Here is an 18,564-nt window from a genome sequence, read left to right as displayed (position 1 = left end):
AATAAATAAATAAATAAATAAATAAATAAATAACATGGAACGGGAAATTACAAGCTATGAGCAGCAATATAAAGCAATGGGAACAAAATGCGTCTATCAAGATGGTGTTTTTGGCTTTAATTCTGTGGTCTTAACTTTTTTTAGATCTTGGTGTGTGCAGTGGGGAGGGGGCGAGAGGAACAAAAATAGTACTTCATTATGGTATAAATCGCCATAGTATTAAAATATGTCACCTGTTGAGTATTCTTCCCGCTTGAGTGTCGCTCCCATGTACTCAGCTAGCGGGGTACGGGCGGTGCGCAGGCAACCCGCTAGTATTATAATCAATTGCAGTAAACATTTGACGAGCGCGTATTTTAAGCAAACATCTCGTATTTACTGCGTTGAACGCACTTGTCTCTGATTGGCTGCTGAGGCGATGTGATGTTGCCGAGTGGAATTTGCAACATCACGGTAGTAGCGCTCGTCAAAGGTTTGCCGCAAAAATAGTATAATAATAAAGGTTTTCATATTTCGTCGGTTGCATACTGTTTTATTTACGAATTCGGACTTTTTTGAGAAGTTTGTGCACATCAATATAATATTGAATACACCGAGTTATATACCTTACGTAACTCTAGTAAATGAGATATCAAATCTTGATTTTGAGTTATTCCTAATTTTTCAATGGCAAAGTTCATTAAGGTCCATTTAACACAAATTAAATTAAAATAGCTCAAAATTAGATAACCTCAAGTTGAGAAGTGTATACGTTTACGTAACACATGGAAAAGCCATTCAATAGATGCAAAAATTGAACTTTTTTAGATGCAAAATGGAACTTTATGACCTTAATCTTAACCATTTTGTTGTTTTTAACTCCACCCTCAAGGACCGTCCCACCACCAGATCATCTGCTGACCCCCTATTGTTAATTCCCACGATGCAAAATCGAATCTCACAGGGCATCGTTTTTCAACCGTATCGTTCCCCTGTGGAATCAACTTCCTCTCACAATTAGATCCACTGTCAACATGTCCTCTTTTAAGAGCCAGCTCTCTGAGTGGTACAAGAACAAACTAGAGGAGAGTTTTGATCCTTACAACACATGCTCTTGGGTTACATGTTGCCAGTGTTCTGGTTGTAGGCTTGTGTAGGTTGTTTTTTTTTTTCTTTTTTTTTTTTTTTTTGGTGGAGGGGGGAGGGGGTGTCCTCATTGTTTTGTTCCTTGGTGGGACTGTCCTAGAGGTGTTTTGCACCTGTTAGTCCTTGCCTTTCACTGGTGCAAAATTTTATCTATACTTCCTTTTTTTTGTATGTACTTTTGAATATTCATGTGCAATATATTTTTATGTTATATTATAATTATTGTATATACCAGTGATAAAGTGTAAAAATAAAAAATAAAATAAATAAATAATACACGAACGAGTATGTTTGCTTTAGGGATACATACCGAATTATTCAAGAATTTGCACTCCGGTGTGAAAAAGAAGCGCCAAATGCGATGGATGATAGTCCTACATGGGAAAGAGAACAAAGTTGCTTCAAGTGCATCTGTTGTGGAATTTTATTTCGAAATAATCTTTTACATTTACCGCATGTATTAGATTTATTATGTATTACTTTCAATTGTTCGATATAAATGTAAAACGATATCATTTTAATATGGCAATGCAAACATACCCCAGTACGTAAAATAAAGGCCTTTCATTACCACCTTGTATTCACAGACAGCGTAAATGTTTAATCATATCAGGCATTTCCGGGTGCCAAGAATGGCGTTATTTGTAACCTCACCTGCATAGAAATCGAGTCACGTTGAATGGTTACACCAGAAACCACCAAAAGGAGGTCCAAAATATTTTCCTTTGTCAAAGCCAAACCACCCAGGTCGATCAAAAAGGACCCAAGCAAGCTTGCTATCCTCTCCAGTTCTACTCTCTGGAATGCCCCTCCCGTGAACCGACCACGGGCCCCGGGGGGATCACTCACATAAATGGTCTGTACGCATGCGTGACCAAAAAAAAACAAGGAAAAGGGGTGTTTTTTAGGCAAGGCAAGTTACGCACGTGACACATTTAGGGTGTAAAAAACACTTATTTTCAAGAATAAGGGTAGTTTTCTAAAGCTGAACAACTTGTTTAGGGTACCTTTTCAAATTTTTGGTAAATTACGAGTACAAAAAAGGGTACATTTTTTCATTTTTACTAGCCAAAAAACTCATTTGGAGGTAAATTTTATATTAAATTACCTTATTAAGGGCCTAAATTTGCTGGTAGGGTAAAACTCGTTTAGGGGGTGTTTAAAGAAAATTTGGTCACGCATGCGTACACTATCATACTTGAGTGCCCCCCGGGCCACGGGCTCATCTGGTCAACCTCATCCCAGGTTTGCCGTTTATTTGCCTCTTGCATTATTGTACATGTATTTTTTGACTTGTTTTGCATAGGCATATTATGTGGGGTTTTTTTAATTCGTTGTCTTGCGTACTTGACCTGGGCATTGTATACAATCATTGTTGTTTTGCCTGCTTGTGTGTATTTTCCTTGCTGTGTTAATAAAGATGGATTGAACCATTATATATGATACAGTGGTAGCCTATTATAAACATTCGTAACTGTTGGTTTTACCAAATACTGGAAACAAAATTTACAGTTTATTTCAAATATATTTCAAATCTAGAAAATAAATTCCCAGCAATAATGCAAATTAGAGCTTCAATTTGGGCTCCTTGCATAAAGGGACATAGAACAAACATTATTGCTTCATTATTATTATACAAACCTCCAGTCCAGCTCCTTGAAAAGACTCATCAAGCTAAGAGATAAAAATGATAAACAGATGATTAATACAACGATCCAAAAATTACTAATCAATTAATTGTTATGGATTTTTTTTTAATAGATGCGAGTTTGAAAACATTGGTGCCAAAAGTAACGAATGCCAGTCAATATAAACACATATTGAACTATTAATTTTTACCTTTGTCTGGCACCAACAGATCTAAACTTTTTTGTGACGGGTACGCACAACTAGATAGTACCACAGTTTCGGTTCCATATATTGGTAAATACTCAAAGCTAAAAGCCACTTTCACCCACACACTATGCATTGTACAAACCTAGCACAATTGTGTTGTCACAACCGTAACCCATATCTGCCAGCAACAAATTTATAGTGCTCCTGGATCATATTATGTCGACGATAACTCAACTAATATGCAGACCAACTTGTTGGTTTTTATAACAGCTCTCCTTGTCTTATTTTGATTTTGAATAGAAAAGATAGAAAAGTCCCTTCCAAATCATTTTCAAACTACGTAACGTGACTGTGGCGTCAATTATAATAACCGCCCCATTGTCAATTCAAATTAAAAAAAACTCGGGCGAGTTTTGCCAACGTTTAAAAAAGACACGAATAAATAACGGATATACAGGGGAAAGAAGAATTACGCATCGCACACTAGCACAATTAAACATGCTTACAAATGGAGACATGACCCGCATAGGCAGATATACCAGAGTAAAAACTCCGGACATACATGCCTGTACGGGGACTTGAACCCCAGACCTCTCGCTTGTCGGCGAGCACTCTACCACTGACCTACGTAGACTGTCCCTGATAAACAGAACTCAATTCTGGTACTTATGGATATGAGCAGTCATGGTAAACAGTACAACAATTTCATTCACATTACATACCAGTGTACGAGATCAATTAATTGTGCTTATCCGCCAGCCTAATATAACTATACAAACAAGGGAAGAGGCTCACGCATATTCAAACATTACAAACTACCGCACGTGATCAAATTAATGATGCTTAATCGTTATTCTATTATATCAATATACAAGGGAAATAAGAATTACGCATCGCACACTAGCACAATTAAACATGAATTTACAAACATGACAAATGGAAACATGACATAGGCAGCTATACCAAAGTAAAAACTTTACAAAAAAATAGAAGCTTGTTACACAGAACTGCGGAAAAAATATCTCGGATCTCAGTAAGTATGGCGATTTGCTCAGCTTTATTATAGTAGTAGATGATATCTCTGGTTGTGGCGAGGGTGGTACGAACGGTGCAGTAGTAGAACTATTGAAAACTAAGCATGCCGTATGGCTTAAAATAGCTGAAGTGTTGTCAACCAACAGAAGTTGGATCGGGAAAAGAGAAAGGAATACACACCAAAACAGCACCGAGAAAATAAAGTAAACGAGCTCTGGCATACATGATTATGAATGACAAGGGACATCAACTGAAAAAAAGGGATAACAATAGTTTTCCAAGGACTCTTCTGAAAATGGTGCTACTTTTGTGGTGAGTCTGGAAACAAGAAGTAGTTAAGAAAAGCTTCTAATCTATACCTTAATCAGAGAGTCATGATGCCGCAAGGGAAAATAGAAATGTACAACTCCAGGGTAAAGTGTCGAAAGGGGACCTAATTGCAATGGACGCTGTTTACCACCTTGCATGCATTAGTATATGTAGTGTTTTTAAGGCAGATAGTTGATCATGGCTCTAAAGAAAGCCAAAATAATGAAAGCCCAAGCTTCCGAGGAACGTATTGATTACTAATTGAAGAATATCAAGCATCTGATACTGCTTTGACCATGGTTAAATTGACAACACTCTTTGATAGGGGTCTCGTATTTCTTGATTATCCTCTTCGACAGGATACATGTTTGATGACATGTATAGCATGTATCGTAGAACTGTATTCGTTTTTAAGCAAAGTCGAATACGGATGGCGCTATTTATCGTACATCTTGTTTGCATCTTTAGGGGTAGATAATTATTGTATAATGACATTAAAACATCATAAATGAGAATAACCTATAGCAAGGAAATGTTCAAACTACTTTTTTTTTTTTTGTAAAAAAAAAAAAAAAAAAAGAAGAAAAAGAATACCACAAAAAGGCCGAAAAAGATGAAATATTTGATAAAGAAAAGAAAATCTAAGTTGAAAAATAGCTAAAAAATATGTGTGTATTATTAGTGTGATAGCTGTTGGTATTGTAAAAGTCTAGAATTGGAAGTTTTGTTAGAAACATTTAATAACTGATCACATAAAACAACCGTTGATATTGTTGATTTGACCCCTGACATGAAGGAAATACAAATGTCATTGTTGCTGGGATCTAGTATTTAATGAATATCTCAGTCAAGCGATTCAAGAGATGAAGGACAGCACCTCACCGGACATGAGAATTTTTGAAGAGGCAGTCAAGATTCTGGGAAGGGATATTTTGGATAAAAAGCAGATTTTTCAGGCTCTTTCCCAAACACCTCAGAAGCAGCTGACTCTGTTGTTCCAACATCGAGATCTTTTCTACATATTGCTGTTAGATGGCCTTCAAAGTAATCAAGAAGTTCCTCGAAAGCTTGTCCTTTTATTATTTTGAAAGTGTGGCTTCACTAGAACCATAATCAAACTAAATCTATAAAGACTACCACGGCATTCAAGGTGGTAAACAGCGTGTATTGCAATCAGGTCCCCTTTTGACTGTTTATCCTGGAGTTGTACAATCCATGCGGCCTCATTCACTCTCTGATTGGGGTATAGAGTAGAAGCTTTTCATAAGTCATTCTTGTCTCCAGTCTCCCCACAAAAGAAACACTTTGTTTCAGAAGAGGTTTGTTTAATGTATGTTGTTAATCATGCAAATAACACACAGATGAGAGATACCAATTAGTTTTATAAACGATTTCGACTTCTTTTTCATTCAGTTAGTCTTTTCACCTAAAATGTATATCTTTGTATTCATGACGCAATTGGTTATAGCGCTGTAGTAACACGCATGCTGACGCTTGATCCCAGGTTCGAAACCCACCCAAGCCTTCAATTTTTGTTTTACTACATTTTTTCAGCTTGTTTTTTAATCATATTAAACATATTTTTGTTTCTTTTTGATTTGATTGGAGAATATTGCCAACTTATTCCTATTCCCTAACGGGGGGGTTATGTTATTATGTCAAAAAGTAATTTTGTTAGGTCTATATACTGTCAGTCATTCCTTATATGTTTAGAGTTTTTAAAGCGCATAATTCAAGTTTCAAAAGTTATTCTGATTGGCTCCCGGAATTTGCTAGGCTGAAAAAACCCATTTATATATAAAAAGATATAGGTCTATTACATAATGATCATATTTTGTGAAAAAGCTTTTACATGCTATCACACAACCATGACAGTACTTCACAATATATATATATATATATATATATATATAAACAGCAATGGAAAGAAAAGTGCAAATGTTCGTCATTTTTCGACACAAATAATTTTGACAAAATTTCACGTCACGGACGTAAACATCAATCTCCTAATTTGCATATAGCCGTCATTGCTGCAACTAGCTTGTCAAAATCTTTGGTCCGTGATTAACCTTTTCGGTACACCTGAGATGTCGTCATTTGACATCACGCCGACTTACAATACTCAGTAACGATTTTCGCTAAACGATTTGCCCATCGGTTTGATGCGTACTGACGTCAAATGACGACATCTCAGGTGTACTCGCAAAGGCTTATGCGATTTACCGAAAAGGTCAATTGGTCTAGGTATTCTTATAGTGTCTATGGTTGCTCCGTGTAATATCAGATGATAGAGACACGGCTGGGTCTCAAAACAATACTTTTATACTCATTCTTAAACAGATGACCCGTAAAATCAAGTTTGTCTATTCTTTATGGCCATTTTGATCAAGCTCAACCACTCTCTCCCATGCACGAAATTGGGGGAATCCATTGAGTCTTTCACACGCGGACTGAAAATATCACACAGCGCCGACGCGAGAGATCCTTTGCCAACCGAGTAACGTGCAACGCAAACGACACACTTAACCGCGCAGTTCAATTCACCCAACTGTTTAATAATATCGCTTAAAAAGACGTGCGCTTGTTCTGATGAAAATTCGATGTTTATGTAATTAATTTTGTATTGGAGAAATAGGCTGTGTATGATTTTTAACATTTTTAACTATTTAACATTATCTACAACAAACCAAAATGTTATATCAAGTGCTTATTTTTTATTAGTATTTTATTATTATTATTTTATTATTTATTATTTTATTATTAGTATATATATGCTGTATACAATGGGCCTTTTTACGTTTTTAGGTTTAGAGTTCAATATTGTTATTAACTAAAAATCAAGAGATTGCGGTAATCAAAAAGTTGGAATATCGGTATCCAGCGTATTACTGGATATTTAGGAACGCTTTAGACAGATGTTAGAAATAACTTCGATAGCAAACTTATTACACATTTGGGAATTTCTGAATTTTGATATAACATGATTTATGATTTAGAAAGTATATATGCTGTCGGAAAAAAATATAGACGGTAATAATATCACAAAGTTGAAATTACTGCACAATTAAATGTACAAAAAGACCGTGGTGCCGAAGGTCACTTCCAGACTTCCTGTCTACAAGCTGTTGTGGTAAAGCGCAGGTGGTCCACGTGCGTATTTATAAAATACGTATTTATAAATGTAGTCGAAGCTAACTGATTAAGCACGGATAATTCAAAATTGCTTTAATACTTATGCTTTCTTGTAGGCTCTTGTATTTACAGCGATTACATGTCCATTATGATTGAGGACTTAAGGCAAACCCCCATCGAGGCTGTGCAGACGTCAGGCATTACTGATCAAAGCTCGCACTGGATGAGATTAAACGTAATGTTGTCTTGAGAAGCTTATTAACGTAGGGATGCTATAGGCCTGCAAAACAATAAATATAAAGGTCTATTTGGATAGAATCATAATTACCTTCTTTCTTCTTTGTTGTCTTCTCTCTTATTTACCAATCTATCACGTCCATAGCACCATACATCGTCAAGAAGTGTCTGTACTGCACTGTGGGCTAGGAAGTTCCTATTGCCGGATATCTCAGCAAGATCTAAACAGGTTTCTCTCCCCAATGGGGCAGTTTGCGAAGCAGTATGTTAGTCGAGTCACTTTTCTCACTCTGACTCTCGCATGCGTCAAGAACCTCACATGACAGGTCATCGTAGTTCCTTAAAAAAATAAAAATATCAGTGCAAGGAAATTGAAATTAACAGATTTTGAACTAAATTCAATTATGTTTTACAAAGATTCAACAGAATACACAGACCTGACTATAGTATTCAACACTTTTTATATAGTATTAAACACAGTATGACACTTTTAAAGTCAGGCTATTTAATTCTTTGCGAGTTATAATACTGCCTCAAACCATGCAGTTACATCCAGGCACTGAGCAATTATGGCTATGATCTAAAATGTCATACAAATAAAACAAAATAAATATTAACAAAATAAACACCAATAAAGCATGCCGGACATTTATTCAGTTAAAAGAAATAATATAAGCATAAATTGAAAGAAGAATTTAATCGAAGGAAGGCATTAAATTAAAGGAAGGAAAGAACTAATGTTTGCATCTATTAGAAGTTACGTTACTTTTCGATCTTTCTGAAACGCTCCTGTTTTTCCTTGTTTATGGCTCTCGTCTTGTCTATCTGACTCTTGTAGATTTTGCTTGCCACCAAGGCTGATGCTATGTGCTCCTGACCTTCTTCCCAGAAATACTCAGCCATTTCCTCGAAATCGTTCAAAATGGCAAATATGAACAGATGTCTGTATGGATCTTCCAAAGGGGCTTGTTCTAACATCCATCCGCCACCACAAACAGACCCTAATCTCAACGCACTTAGTTCTAAGGCATGTTGCGTCTGAATTGAACCTGTCAATGAAAAATATAGAACACAGTATTTCTCAACCTGTTTTTTACTACTTTCATAACAACCAACAATGACGGATTGGAATATTGTAAAACTTATTTTGAGGAGAATTTGCAGAGAATGTCTATTTTTGGTGGACGGTCACGTTGTGAATTCCCGATACTAACGAATATTGGGTTACTAATAAAAGTCGGAAGATTTGCAATTTTAAGAGAATTGGCCTTTGCTCATCAAAATGAAGCTATTTTATGGACAATACTAGTGCATGTGCTCTTTCATTTAATGACCTAAAATTGGAAAAATATTGCAAGGAACACTCGTGGTTTTGACTTTTAAAACCTACATCTTGGTCATAAATTGTGCTTGAATAGGTCGTTTTCAACAGATTTATCACGTTCGCGTTGTTATAAACATTGAATCGTCATCTGTTGACGGAATGAAAAAAAAGTGTCACCTTTCGTTTGATTTAAACACTTTTCTGATTGGATAAAGGGAACATTCGGGGTTTTGACAAAATTATTCAAAATAGTAAACAATGGTAAAAACAAGGGCCTACAAATCTTAAAATATTCGGCATCCAGCATCCTTCGGGGTGGTTGGGGAGGGAAGGTGCAAGATATTTTACAGGATGCAGCAGTTCCGCCCTTGGCCCCCTCCCCATACCTACGCCACTGCAGTGTGGATACTCGGTCAACCATGGAAACCTACCTGAAAGATCGGGAAATAACCCGCTTAAGGGTAGACGAGGTATTGTTGGTCGAAGCAACCTAAAAATCGATTTTTATTATCTAGATCTATATATTATTGAAAATTAACACCATGATGTTTTGCAAAAGTTAGTTCTACAAATCGTATACTTTGCAAACTTTCTTAATTTATTGTTGTTAATGAGTTATGTACGTTTTACAAAAGTGTTGTTGTTCCAGCCCTCTTTACAACGTAACTCAAGAACCGCAGCACCCATAAAAGTATATCTGTGATATTTTAATTCTTCTACACACTCGCTATGAATTGAGCAATGCAGTTTTTGCCAAAGCTCACTACCATTCGTAAGATGCTGTGAACGACCAAAAGATTCTATCAATGAAGGTGGCATGCCCAGCCCAACAAATGCATAAACGTACCGTACCCAACAACTGAGTAATAACCCTGACAATCCCAACACATGAATAAACAATGTATCCCAACAACTGAGTAAAAGGACCCTGACAACCCCAACAAATGAATAAATATATCCCAACAACTGAGTAGGCCTCACATCGACGAACAGTTTGTTCATAAAAATGCCCATTATGGGAAATGATGTCAAAGTGTTGGGTAATGAAACTGTCCCATCTGTTGTTTGAAATATTTATGCCCACCATTTGAGCAGAAACATGTGTCCTACGGTGTTGGTTAAAATTTGCCAAATAGTTGGTAGGGTTGCATAGTTCCACGACGTTGGGCAAAATGTTGGACAAAATGTCGCCCAACCTTTTTGCAGTGGATGTAGCATTGTTCACTTTTTATCGTCATGTACTTTTACTTTCTTTCTCATTTCATTCTGCATTCATAAAATGTAATTTGGGCCTTCATCTGCCGACTATATTATTGCTTATTGGAAATACGACATCGTTTGATTCAAAATATTTAATATACCTATATGATATTATGATCACAAAAAACAGTGTAGAATTATACATGTATGTGACATTGTCTTACTGATATAATGTGTTTCGTGGGAAAATAACCAACTAGCCTTTCCGAAAGGCTAGTAGAATGCATGATGTTGTGTATAATAAGTGACTGTACCCTTATACACGCGATGAGAAATCCAATATGTTGATATGAGTGACATGAGAAATCGTTTCTCCTTTTTAATGAAAATTTGATGAAAATTCTAAACAAAATAACGAAAAAAAAAGCCGTAATAATTATAGTGCACGTTTTCCGTTAGTGTCCCAACACATGTTGACGAGGGTTGTAGTTTCATTTGCCAGTTAAAGTTTATTATTTCATTCATGATTATTGCACTTTTGCTCTGCATTTTGGAATTGTCAAGGTCAAAGTATATATACATTTTAAAACTGATTAGATATTTTCCAAACCAATACCACAATATTCTTCTGTCCACACGGATTCAGAAAATGTATAGCATGGTCTTTATACGATTTATTCGTCCCCAGTTTGGAGCAAAAATATCAAAAATTTAATTTGGCCCTCTATCGGGAGAAAAAGATATCATTAAAAATCTGCTCATTGTTTGTACTATATGATGACAATATATATAAAGAATAGTTTGTACCACCTTAAATGACCTGTTTTTAAGGTAACACATATTAAGATGTGTTTTTGCCCATTGGGTCTTATAATTGATATTGAACTTTTACCTTATCAACAGCACATTTTAGGAAGTGTAACTACACTTTTAATACATGTATAGTTTGATCAGCTCGTAATCGGCGGGACTTGTTAGGCTTAGCCTTTGACCACTACGCCGAAAAGTAGACCCAGGTTAAGAGTGATATTGTTGACATGTCCGATCTATATTGTGTGTGTTAAATAAAGTATAGACACAGTATAGGACTTAAATAACAATTTGTGATACTTCTGGAGAGTTGTCACAAGACAGTTCTCAAAATAAAATATATTGATATTATTCCGCGATGTTATAAGGCCCGCCGATTACGAGCTGATCAAACTATAGCTCGTTATGACAGATACAATAATTTGAGACCATTTTCGTTAATATGTGTGACCAGATTAATATTTCGGCATGGGTTTTGACACACGATTTGGCAAGTTTTGAATTGTCACCCTTATTTCTTCTTTGGCAAATTCTAGAATTCTCCAAGGGGACAATTATACACAAAGCTGAATATTATGTTGTACCACTCACAGGACAATGATACATACTATAACTAGCAAAACAAATTACGAAGATGATTGACCTGAGGGGTACAAGGTACCTCCTCAGTGTATGTGGATGTGTATTGGTTAGGGCCACGAATTTCATGGTAAATTTTCAGCTGAGTGCATGAAAGTCGTAAGTGCATAGTGATAACAAAGACCTAAAGACTCCACGTTTCTGGGTGTTGATAGTATAATGGAAATATGGATCGACGATAAGTCCCGTCTTTATATGTGTGAGAGGTGTTTCTGAAAACGGTTATTTGAGCTGGATATTTGGGCTTATACATATTTAGGGAGGGGGTTTATAGAACCCAATTCTCTGGTACAATTGGTGACATTTTACTTGAGTTATTTATTTATTAAAACACACTTTGCAACCATATTACCATGAATAATTTCTTACTGTCTTTGCTTGAGTTTAGATAGCCGTCAAAATTCAGCGTCGTAAGATCCTTTATATCACTTCTCAACTTCTCTAACACATTCTTAACGTATAATGAGAACAGAAATATAAGTTAATACATAAAATTATGAAATAGCTAAGTACAAAGACGAAGACGAAGAAGAAGAAGAAGAAGAAGAATCAAATTTAACTTTTTGCAACAATCTATTTTACAACTACGCTTCTCAGTTTATTTCGAATATCTCAGTTACATACAATATTTCGCACTAGGTAGCTAAGTGAAGCGTCCAGACAAAAGCCTAATGCGTAAGGGAAATCCCGAAGTCAAATCCCTAATGCGTTATAGACATGGAAAGGGGTCTTTGGGGTTTGACAAGAGGTTTTTGCACTACAAGGTGATACAAACCCTTAACACATTTGCGGACTTGACCAAGGATTCCGTTATATAACCAGTACAGACCATTTGAGAGGAGTTTTTTCGCATGTCGTGAATTGATTATATACGACCATCAAGTCCCACTTTAGAGATCACAATGATCGACTTCTAGTGCATGATAAAGACCAATAGCACTGCTCCACGGAATCTTGGTTTACAGCTACTTGATAAAAATACCTCTAATCGGAGTGTCTGGACATCTCAAGTGGCGCTTATGTCTTATCACTAGAACTCAATGTCAACCTTGGGGATTCGAAGGCTTCCAGACACTATCCTACCCGAATCAACCTACACATGTTTCTCCAAATATATTATTGGATTTCTCTTTAGCGGTTTGCAAAGGGATTTCCCTTACGCATGAGGTATATGTTTGAATGCCTCGCCTTAGGCCCTAGGCACTACCCCTGTTAGTAGCTAACGTGTGGGGGTGGGTGTGTGTGTGTGTGGGGGGGGTGTGTGTGTGTGTGTGTGTGTGTGTGTGTGTGTGTTTGAAAGGTATTGATATAATATTCTAGAATAACCAATAACATGAATATAAAAAGAACATTACCAAATTTTACTATCCAGTAGTATTCCTAGAAGTTTAAAGATCAACATTATTTGTTTCATTAGATTACACGTGTCCGTACATGTACATGTGAAAATGTTAAAGCACTTTTATCAGCACAATGACGGGATAACTGGATTTATTAGATCTAATTTATGTTTAATTACATGTATATTCATAATATCAACTAACAAATCAGGATGCTTTCATGTTTAAATCTTTTTCAATTACAGAGCGCGACCATGATTTAGCCCGAAACGACCGTTAGGTAATATCGATCGCATCATGCCCGCATATACCGCAGTAGAGCATTGTAACAATCCATGTGTTTTAAATTAACAATTAAATAAACCGGGCACTTAGGATAGTTGGCAGGGGCGTCACGGGCAAGCGAACTTGGTGAAACCTAGAATTCGAAGTGGCGTAGCGTGGGTGCGCAATCGCAGAAAAATAATTCCCCCCTTTGCTAACAATTATATAATTTATACAAAGGACCTTATGTTGTTTGGTATATGTGCACATACAACATTATATACTATAATATTCAAATAAAATCTTTCAAAATGATTTTTTGTCGGTAAAATGTCATTTAAAATCTACAAAATGGAACTTTGCGAAGACAAATTTCTTAAAGGTGGACAATTTTCTACCTTTGGGCGGACAATTGTCTACATCAACACATCATACAGGAATTTTATAGATAAAAAATTATTTTGAAAGATTTGATTTTTGTGTTTTAGATTTGATCGTGTTAGTTATTTACATTCGTTTAATGTATTTAACACAAGTTTGGTATCATATGCAGCTAACAAAATAGTCCACATATTCATCATATCGAATATATTTCTTTGAAACTAATTGTGTTGAAATTGCCAAACACTAATTGTGTTGAAATGTTTATGTATTGCTAACTATGAAATATGGGGCCGAAACACGAACAACAACCAAGTAACAGAAAATACAAACAGCCCAAAGAGCGATGGAAAGGAATATACTAGATGTTGCCATAAGAGATAAAATGAAAAACATTATGGAGAAACTCAAAGAGGAGAAATGGAGATGGGCAGGTCACCTTGCACGTAGGGAAGATAACAGATGGACTAAACGACCCACAGAATGGCAACCAAGAACAGGGAAAGATCAAGAGGAAATCAGAAGAGGAGGTTGACATTACTGCCTACATGGGACCTACATGGACAAGAAATGCAAGGAATAGTATACAAATATTACATGCCTATAAGTGTGATAGTACAAAATATATCATGAGGTCAAATTTTGACTTTTCTATTTCACGAGGCGTAGCCGAGTGATATAGATCAGTCAAAATTTGACCAAATGATATATTTGTACTATTACACGAATATTGGCATGTAATATTTGTTTTATATCATGATATCACATGGTTTCTTTTCATGCCATGTGATAGTAGAAACTATCACACGGCTAAAGTCACTCTAATCATGATATTAAAAATACTGGCAGAACCATGGAGAGGACTATGTTCAACAATGGTCGAATACAGTTTGGTAGGTGAGGTGTCGAAATTGTGAGCCTTTAAAGCGCGGACATTCTTTTATAAGCATTTCAGTTATGAATCATTAAAGAAGTGTAATTAATCGACCATATTCTTTATTTGTTCACTTACCGTCTCGCCCTTGTATTTTGTCTGAAAAATATAAATAACAAAATCCACAAAAATTGTTAGATTTGTTAATTAATTATTTACAAATCTAAGTTACTTAAGCTGTGAAACTATTTACTGTATCCATGCAATTACAATGTCCAGTTTGGTTCGAATTGCAAGCAGTATTCTAGTCAATAGTGCTTGGGGCTTGATGATGTTTAGGTCGAAAAGATGTTTTGGTTCTCGTCCCTTTGGAATGATTTAGGAAAACTGTATATATATGTGTGTGTGTATATATCAATTAACTACTATATTGTGTGGATCTTTTGCCAGAACGTATTTAATTCATCCTACAGTAATATTAGCCATTACAATTCGTATCAGCTCTAGCCCACATTTCGTAACCGTCGAGTAAAACTCTGCGGCAATGAACATTTATTTACGTTTTTATTTAACATTCGTTGGAAAAGTAGTAGTGTGTTGTTAAAAGCATTTCAACTTCCTAAATTCTACACACTTGGCATGAAATACCTACCTCAATGTAAAGCATCTTCAGCTCAGTTAATTTCAGGAACTTCTCCAAACTAACAACTCCGTTGTCTAGGTAGAGCTTGACAAATCCTACTTGGTTTTTAATCAAAGCTTGGTGAAAGTTGCCTGATATCGTTTTTTCATCTCTATGATAGCGCTGCAAAACAGAAAAAAATGTCTCGCTCAAAAGTAAATGTAGCAATAAGCTTGAATGGCCAAGAGGATGAAGGATAGGGTATACAATAAACATAATTCTATTACCCCACGACCCATTATTCAAAATCGCGCACTGTGATATGTTGAAACGCATCACGTGAAAGACCATTAATTAGCAATAAAGTGGCCAGGGCAACGAACTTTGTGTTCTTCTCGCACAACAGCGCACAGCAAAGCGTGATGCAGTATATTAGCGTCGTTACGCATTCTACGCAAAGCATTACGCTTGGTTGCAATACTTGCTATCACTTACGCTTTGCCTACGCGTAGGCTCTCCACCTTGAGGTAAACAACTTGAAATATTTAGGCAAAAAATGTGATATTTTTTCTTTAAATCGCACTATTTCATGGTAATAGAATAGAAATAAAGGGTGCAGCATTATCCTTTGCACGCAAATAATGTGTCCTCGGCAGTAAAAACGTTTAAATAATGGGTTCTGCTGCGCCTCACCCATTATTTACGTTTTTACTGCCTCGGACACATTATTTTTGTGTAAAGTATATTGCATTACCCTTTATTTCTTAATTGAAGGTGTACAATAATTCTCTCCAAGAAACCAAGAGCGTCAAAGTAACGTCGCATAACCCCCCAGATAATATAACAACTACTTTGCAAGCAGATGTAAAGTATCGAGGTAAACTTGACATAATTATCTGTACATGATTGTTAAATATCGAAGACGCAATAAATGGCTGCTGCTCTTAGTAAAACAGAATGATCGCATAAACTGATGATATCACTTTCACATGCATGATTAATATAAAATTTTAAACACGATTTCAATTAATCATAACTTTTGAAAGGAATTGTGTCTATTGAATTCTTACCTCCCAGTCGGTTGTTTCCCCCAATGCTCCGAATATTTCATCCTTCACAATGTCAATGCGATTCCAGGCTTGTGCTAGCGTTATTTGAAGTCCAACATTGGTTTTATTGGCTGTATAGAATGTTCATGACAATGATTTGAAACGTGTACCATCTTTGCCCCCAAATAACCATTTTTTGCAATACATGTAGAGCGAATAACTATTAAAATAAGATGCATTTTGTGATTTGGGAGGCGGAGAAAACGAGGAAGAAAGAGGTAGCAAAAGCTACAAGAAAAATGTAGTTCATAATAAAAACAGATATGCCAAACATCCTGCTTAATTAAGATCATGGTCGCAACAATGAAGATAACGATAGTTCTTTTATTTATCGATTTGTTGGTTTACGTCAATGTAGTTTATTCTATATTGCCTTAAGGGATCTAAAATGAGCGTTTATTGCGTCTCGACAGTATTTTTTGTGGGACATGAGAGCACCTCGGACCTATCGAATTGCATTCTGAATACGAAGCATGTCTTTCTGATATCAAATAATTTTCATTTTTGAAAATCACAATATAATACAAATTTTATGACAAATTATAAAAATTTGATATTTTTCAAATTTTGATATATAACAGTCCTCGAAGTAAATTATATAAATCTAATGATATATTCTTAAAGTGTATGTAGCAGGAGAAAAAGCCGACGGTCAATTGAAAATTTTGACCTTTCATATTGAAGATATGGATTTTTTTCCTAAAACACCTAATTTTTTGGGTGTTTTAGGAAAAAAATCCATATCTTCAATACGAAAGGTCAAAATTTTCAATTGATCGTCGGCTTTTCATCCCACCTACATACACTTTAAGTATAAATCATCAGATTTATAAAGTTTACTTCAAGTACTGTTAAATATCAAAAATATCAATTTTAATGATTTGCCATAAAATGTGTATTAAATTGCGAATTTCAAAAATCAAAATTATTTGATATCAGAATGACATTCTTCGTATTCAGAATGCAATTCGATATGTCTGATGTGCTCTGATGTCCCAAAATAAATACTGTCTAAACGTTCATACCCCAGCCCTTAAATGATCTTTGGAAACATTGTATCACAAAGGGGCAGGCGCGTAGCAAGCGGGGGGACAGGGTGGACGAAGTCCATGGGCCCCGAGGGTTCAGGGGCCCCGAGCACAAAAGCGAAAATTAAGTAAGGGCTGATAATGGAGAGCAGGGCCGGATTTTTGTACCATTGGGCCAGATGGACCCGGGTCCAGGGCAATTTTGGGCCCCCAAAATTGCCCTATGCATCTTTCTTTTAACCCCAATAACAGCATGTTTTTTGGTCAAAATAGGGCAAAATTGTAAAATTTTCAGCGCTTCGCGCGCATTCAAATACCAAAATTTATGGTGATCTGGGGCCAAAGTAGTCTGAAATTGAAATGAACAAAATAGTCCACCTTTAGTTAAACCAAAACTTGGCCACTGACTTGAGTGCACATGCCTTCCTCGGCACGTGAGTTCGGGGCCTCCAAATTTTGGCCTGGCCCAGGGCCCATAAGGTAGGCTAAATCCCGCCCTGGTTAAAAGGGCCCGCGCTGTTCCTTGTCCATGGGCCCCTGATGATCTTGCTACGCCTCTGCAAAGGGGAAACTATGTACTAATAGGAGGTTGAAAATATATACAGCATACCTTTCATCAATGCTTGCAAAATCATTTGGTCAATTTGTATGTTTGATTTTGCGTCGTAGATATTCAGGAGATTACATTTTGAATGGTGCACTGCCTTCTTCATCCAGTCCATGCTCTCAGCAAACTTTTTCTTTTTTTCTGGTATGATTTTTCCCAGTCTCGTCTTGATATCATCACCATCGTCGATTCTTTGCATGGTCAAGAAAAAGAACACGGTAATTATTAAATGTATTCTAAATTGTTTAAATTGTATGTTTTGTATGCCATTTTACAATAACGGCTCTGGATAAGAGAAGTCTTGATCAGTTCCATGTGTCAGAAAACTTTATACTCTCTGATTTCCCTGATATGATTTTACAAGTAGATTCTTGATATCTGATTCACTTCTTTGAAAAGGGGTATAATCCTTCTTGTCTTCCATGAGCAACCGCGTCATATCGGGTATAATCTTCCTTCCAGGAGCAACCACTGTGTATGATTGACGGGCTATTCCATTGCTCGTAATAGGGTAGTGTATTTTAGCGGGGCATGGTGCACTCGCGGTTGCACATGTACTAGTACAAGGTAGATTTTCGCCAAGACTTGGGGTGTGGTTCAAGTTGGTGTAGGGGGTGTGTAGGTGTGTGTGTTGGGGGGGGGGGGGGTGTTGTCTGAGATGTTAGGGATTATTTAATAATAGTTTTTAATAT

General features: G+C 36.3%; 2 protein-coding genes across 2 annotated transcripts in view; both read right to left on the bottom strand.

Moving 5' to 3' along the window:
* The window catches only part of LOC140146673 (transient receptor potential cation channel subfamily M member 5-like), a 30,805-nt gene extending 22,920 nt beyond the window's left edge, over positions 1-7,885 (bottom strand). The window contains exons 1-3 of the mRNA XM_072168542.1: positions 7,766-7,885; positions 2,767-2,799; positions 1,436-1,499 (exon numbers count right to left, since the gene is read on the bottom strand). Coding sequence (XP_072024643.1) covers positions 1,436-1,499; positions 2,767-2,795 — 93 coding nt within the window. The 5' untranslated portion in view covers positions 2,796-2,799; positions 7,766-7,885. The remainder of the gene's footprint in view (positions 1-1,435; positions 1,500-2,766; positions 2,800-7,765) is intronic.
* LOC140146674 (transient receptor potential cation channel subfamily M member 5-like) lies at positions 7,885-18,043 on the bottom strand. The gene is made up of 7 exons (XM_072168543.1): positions 17,876-18,043; positions 16,199-16,308; positions 15,159-15,311; positions 14,645-14,665; positions 12,017-12,098; positions 8,441-8,723; positions 7,885-8,013 (listed from the first exon to the last, which is right to left on the bottom strand). Exons 1-7 carry the CDS (start codon positions 17,985-17,987, stop codon positions 7,896-7,898), a joined length of 879 nt encoding a protein of 292 aa, XP_072024644.1. The 5' UTR covers positions 17,988-18,043; the 3' UTR covers positions 7,885-7,895.
* Positions 18,044-18,564: the final 521 nt, after the last annotated feature.

Source organism: Amphiura filiformis, chromosome 2, assembly GCF_039555335.1.
Source record: "Amphiura filiformis chromosome 2, Afil_fr2py, whole genome shotgun sequence".
NCBI classification, from domain to species: domain Eukaryota; kingdom Metazoa; phylum Echinodermata; class Ophiuroidea; order Amphilepidida; family Amphiuridae; genus Amphiura; species Amphiura filiformis.
This window is presented reverse-complemented; position numbering and strand designations above follow the sequence as displayed.

What these genes read in the sequence shown, in the direction of transcription:
- LOC140146674 (XM_072168543.1), bottom strand. Translation starts at nt 17,987, where the DNA reads ATGGACTGGATGAAGAAGGCAGTGCACCATTCAAAATGTAATCTCCTG. An exon ending in CAAAATACAAGGGCGAGACG is followed by an intron (nt 12,099 to 14,644) that starts GTAAGTGAACAA and finishes TTATACGTTAAG; the next exon opens with AATGTGTTAGAGAAGTTGAG. An exon ending in CGTTTCAGAAAGATCGAAAA is followed by an intron (nt 8,014 to 8,440) that starts GTAACGTAACTT and finishes TATTTTTTTAAG; the next exon opens with GAACTACGATGACCTGTCAT.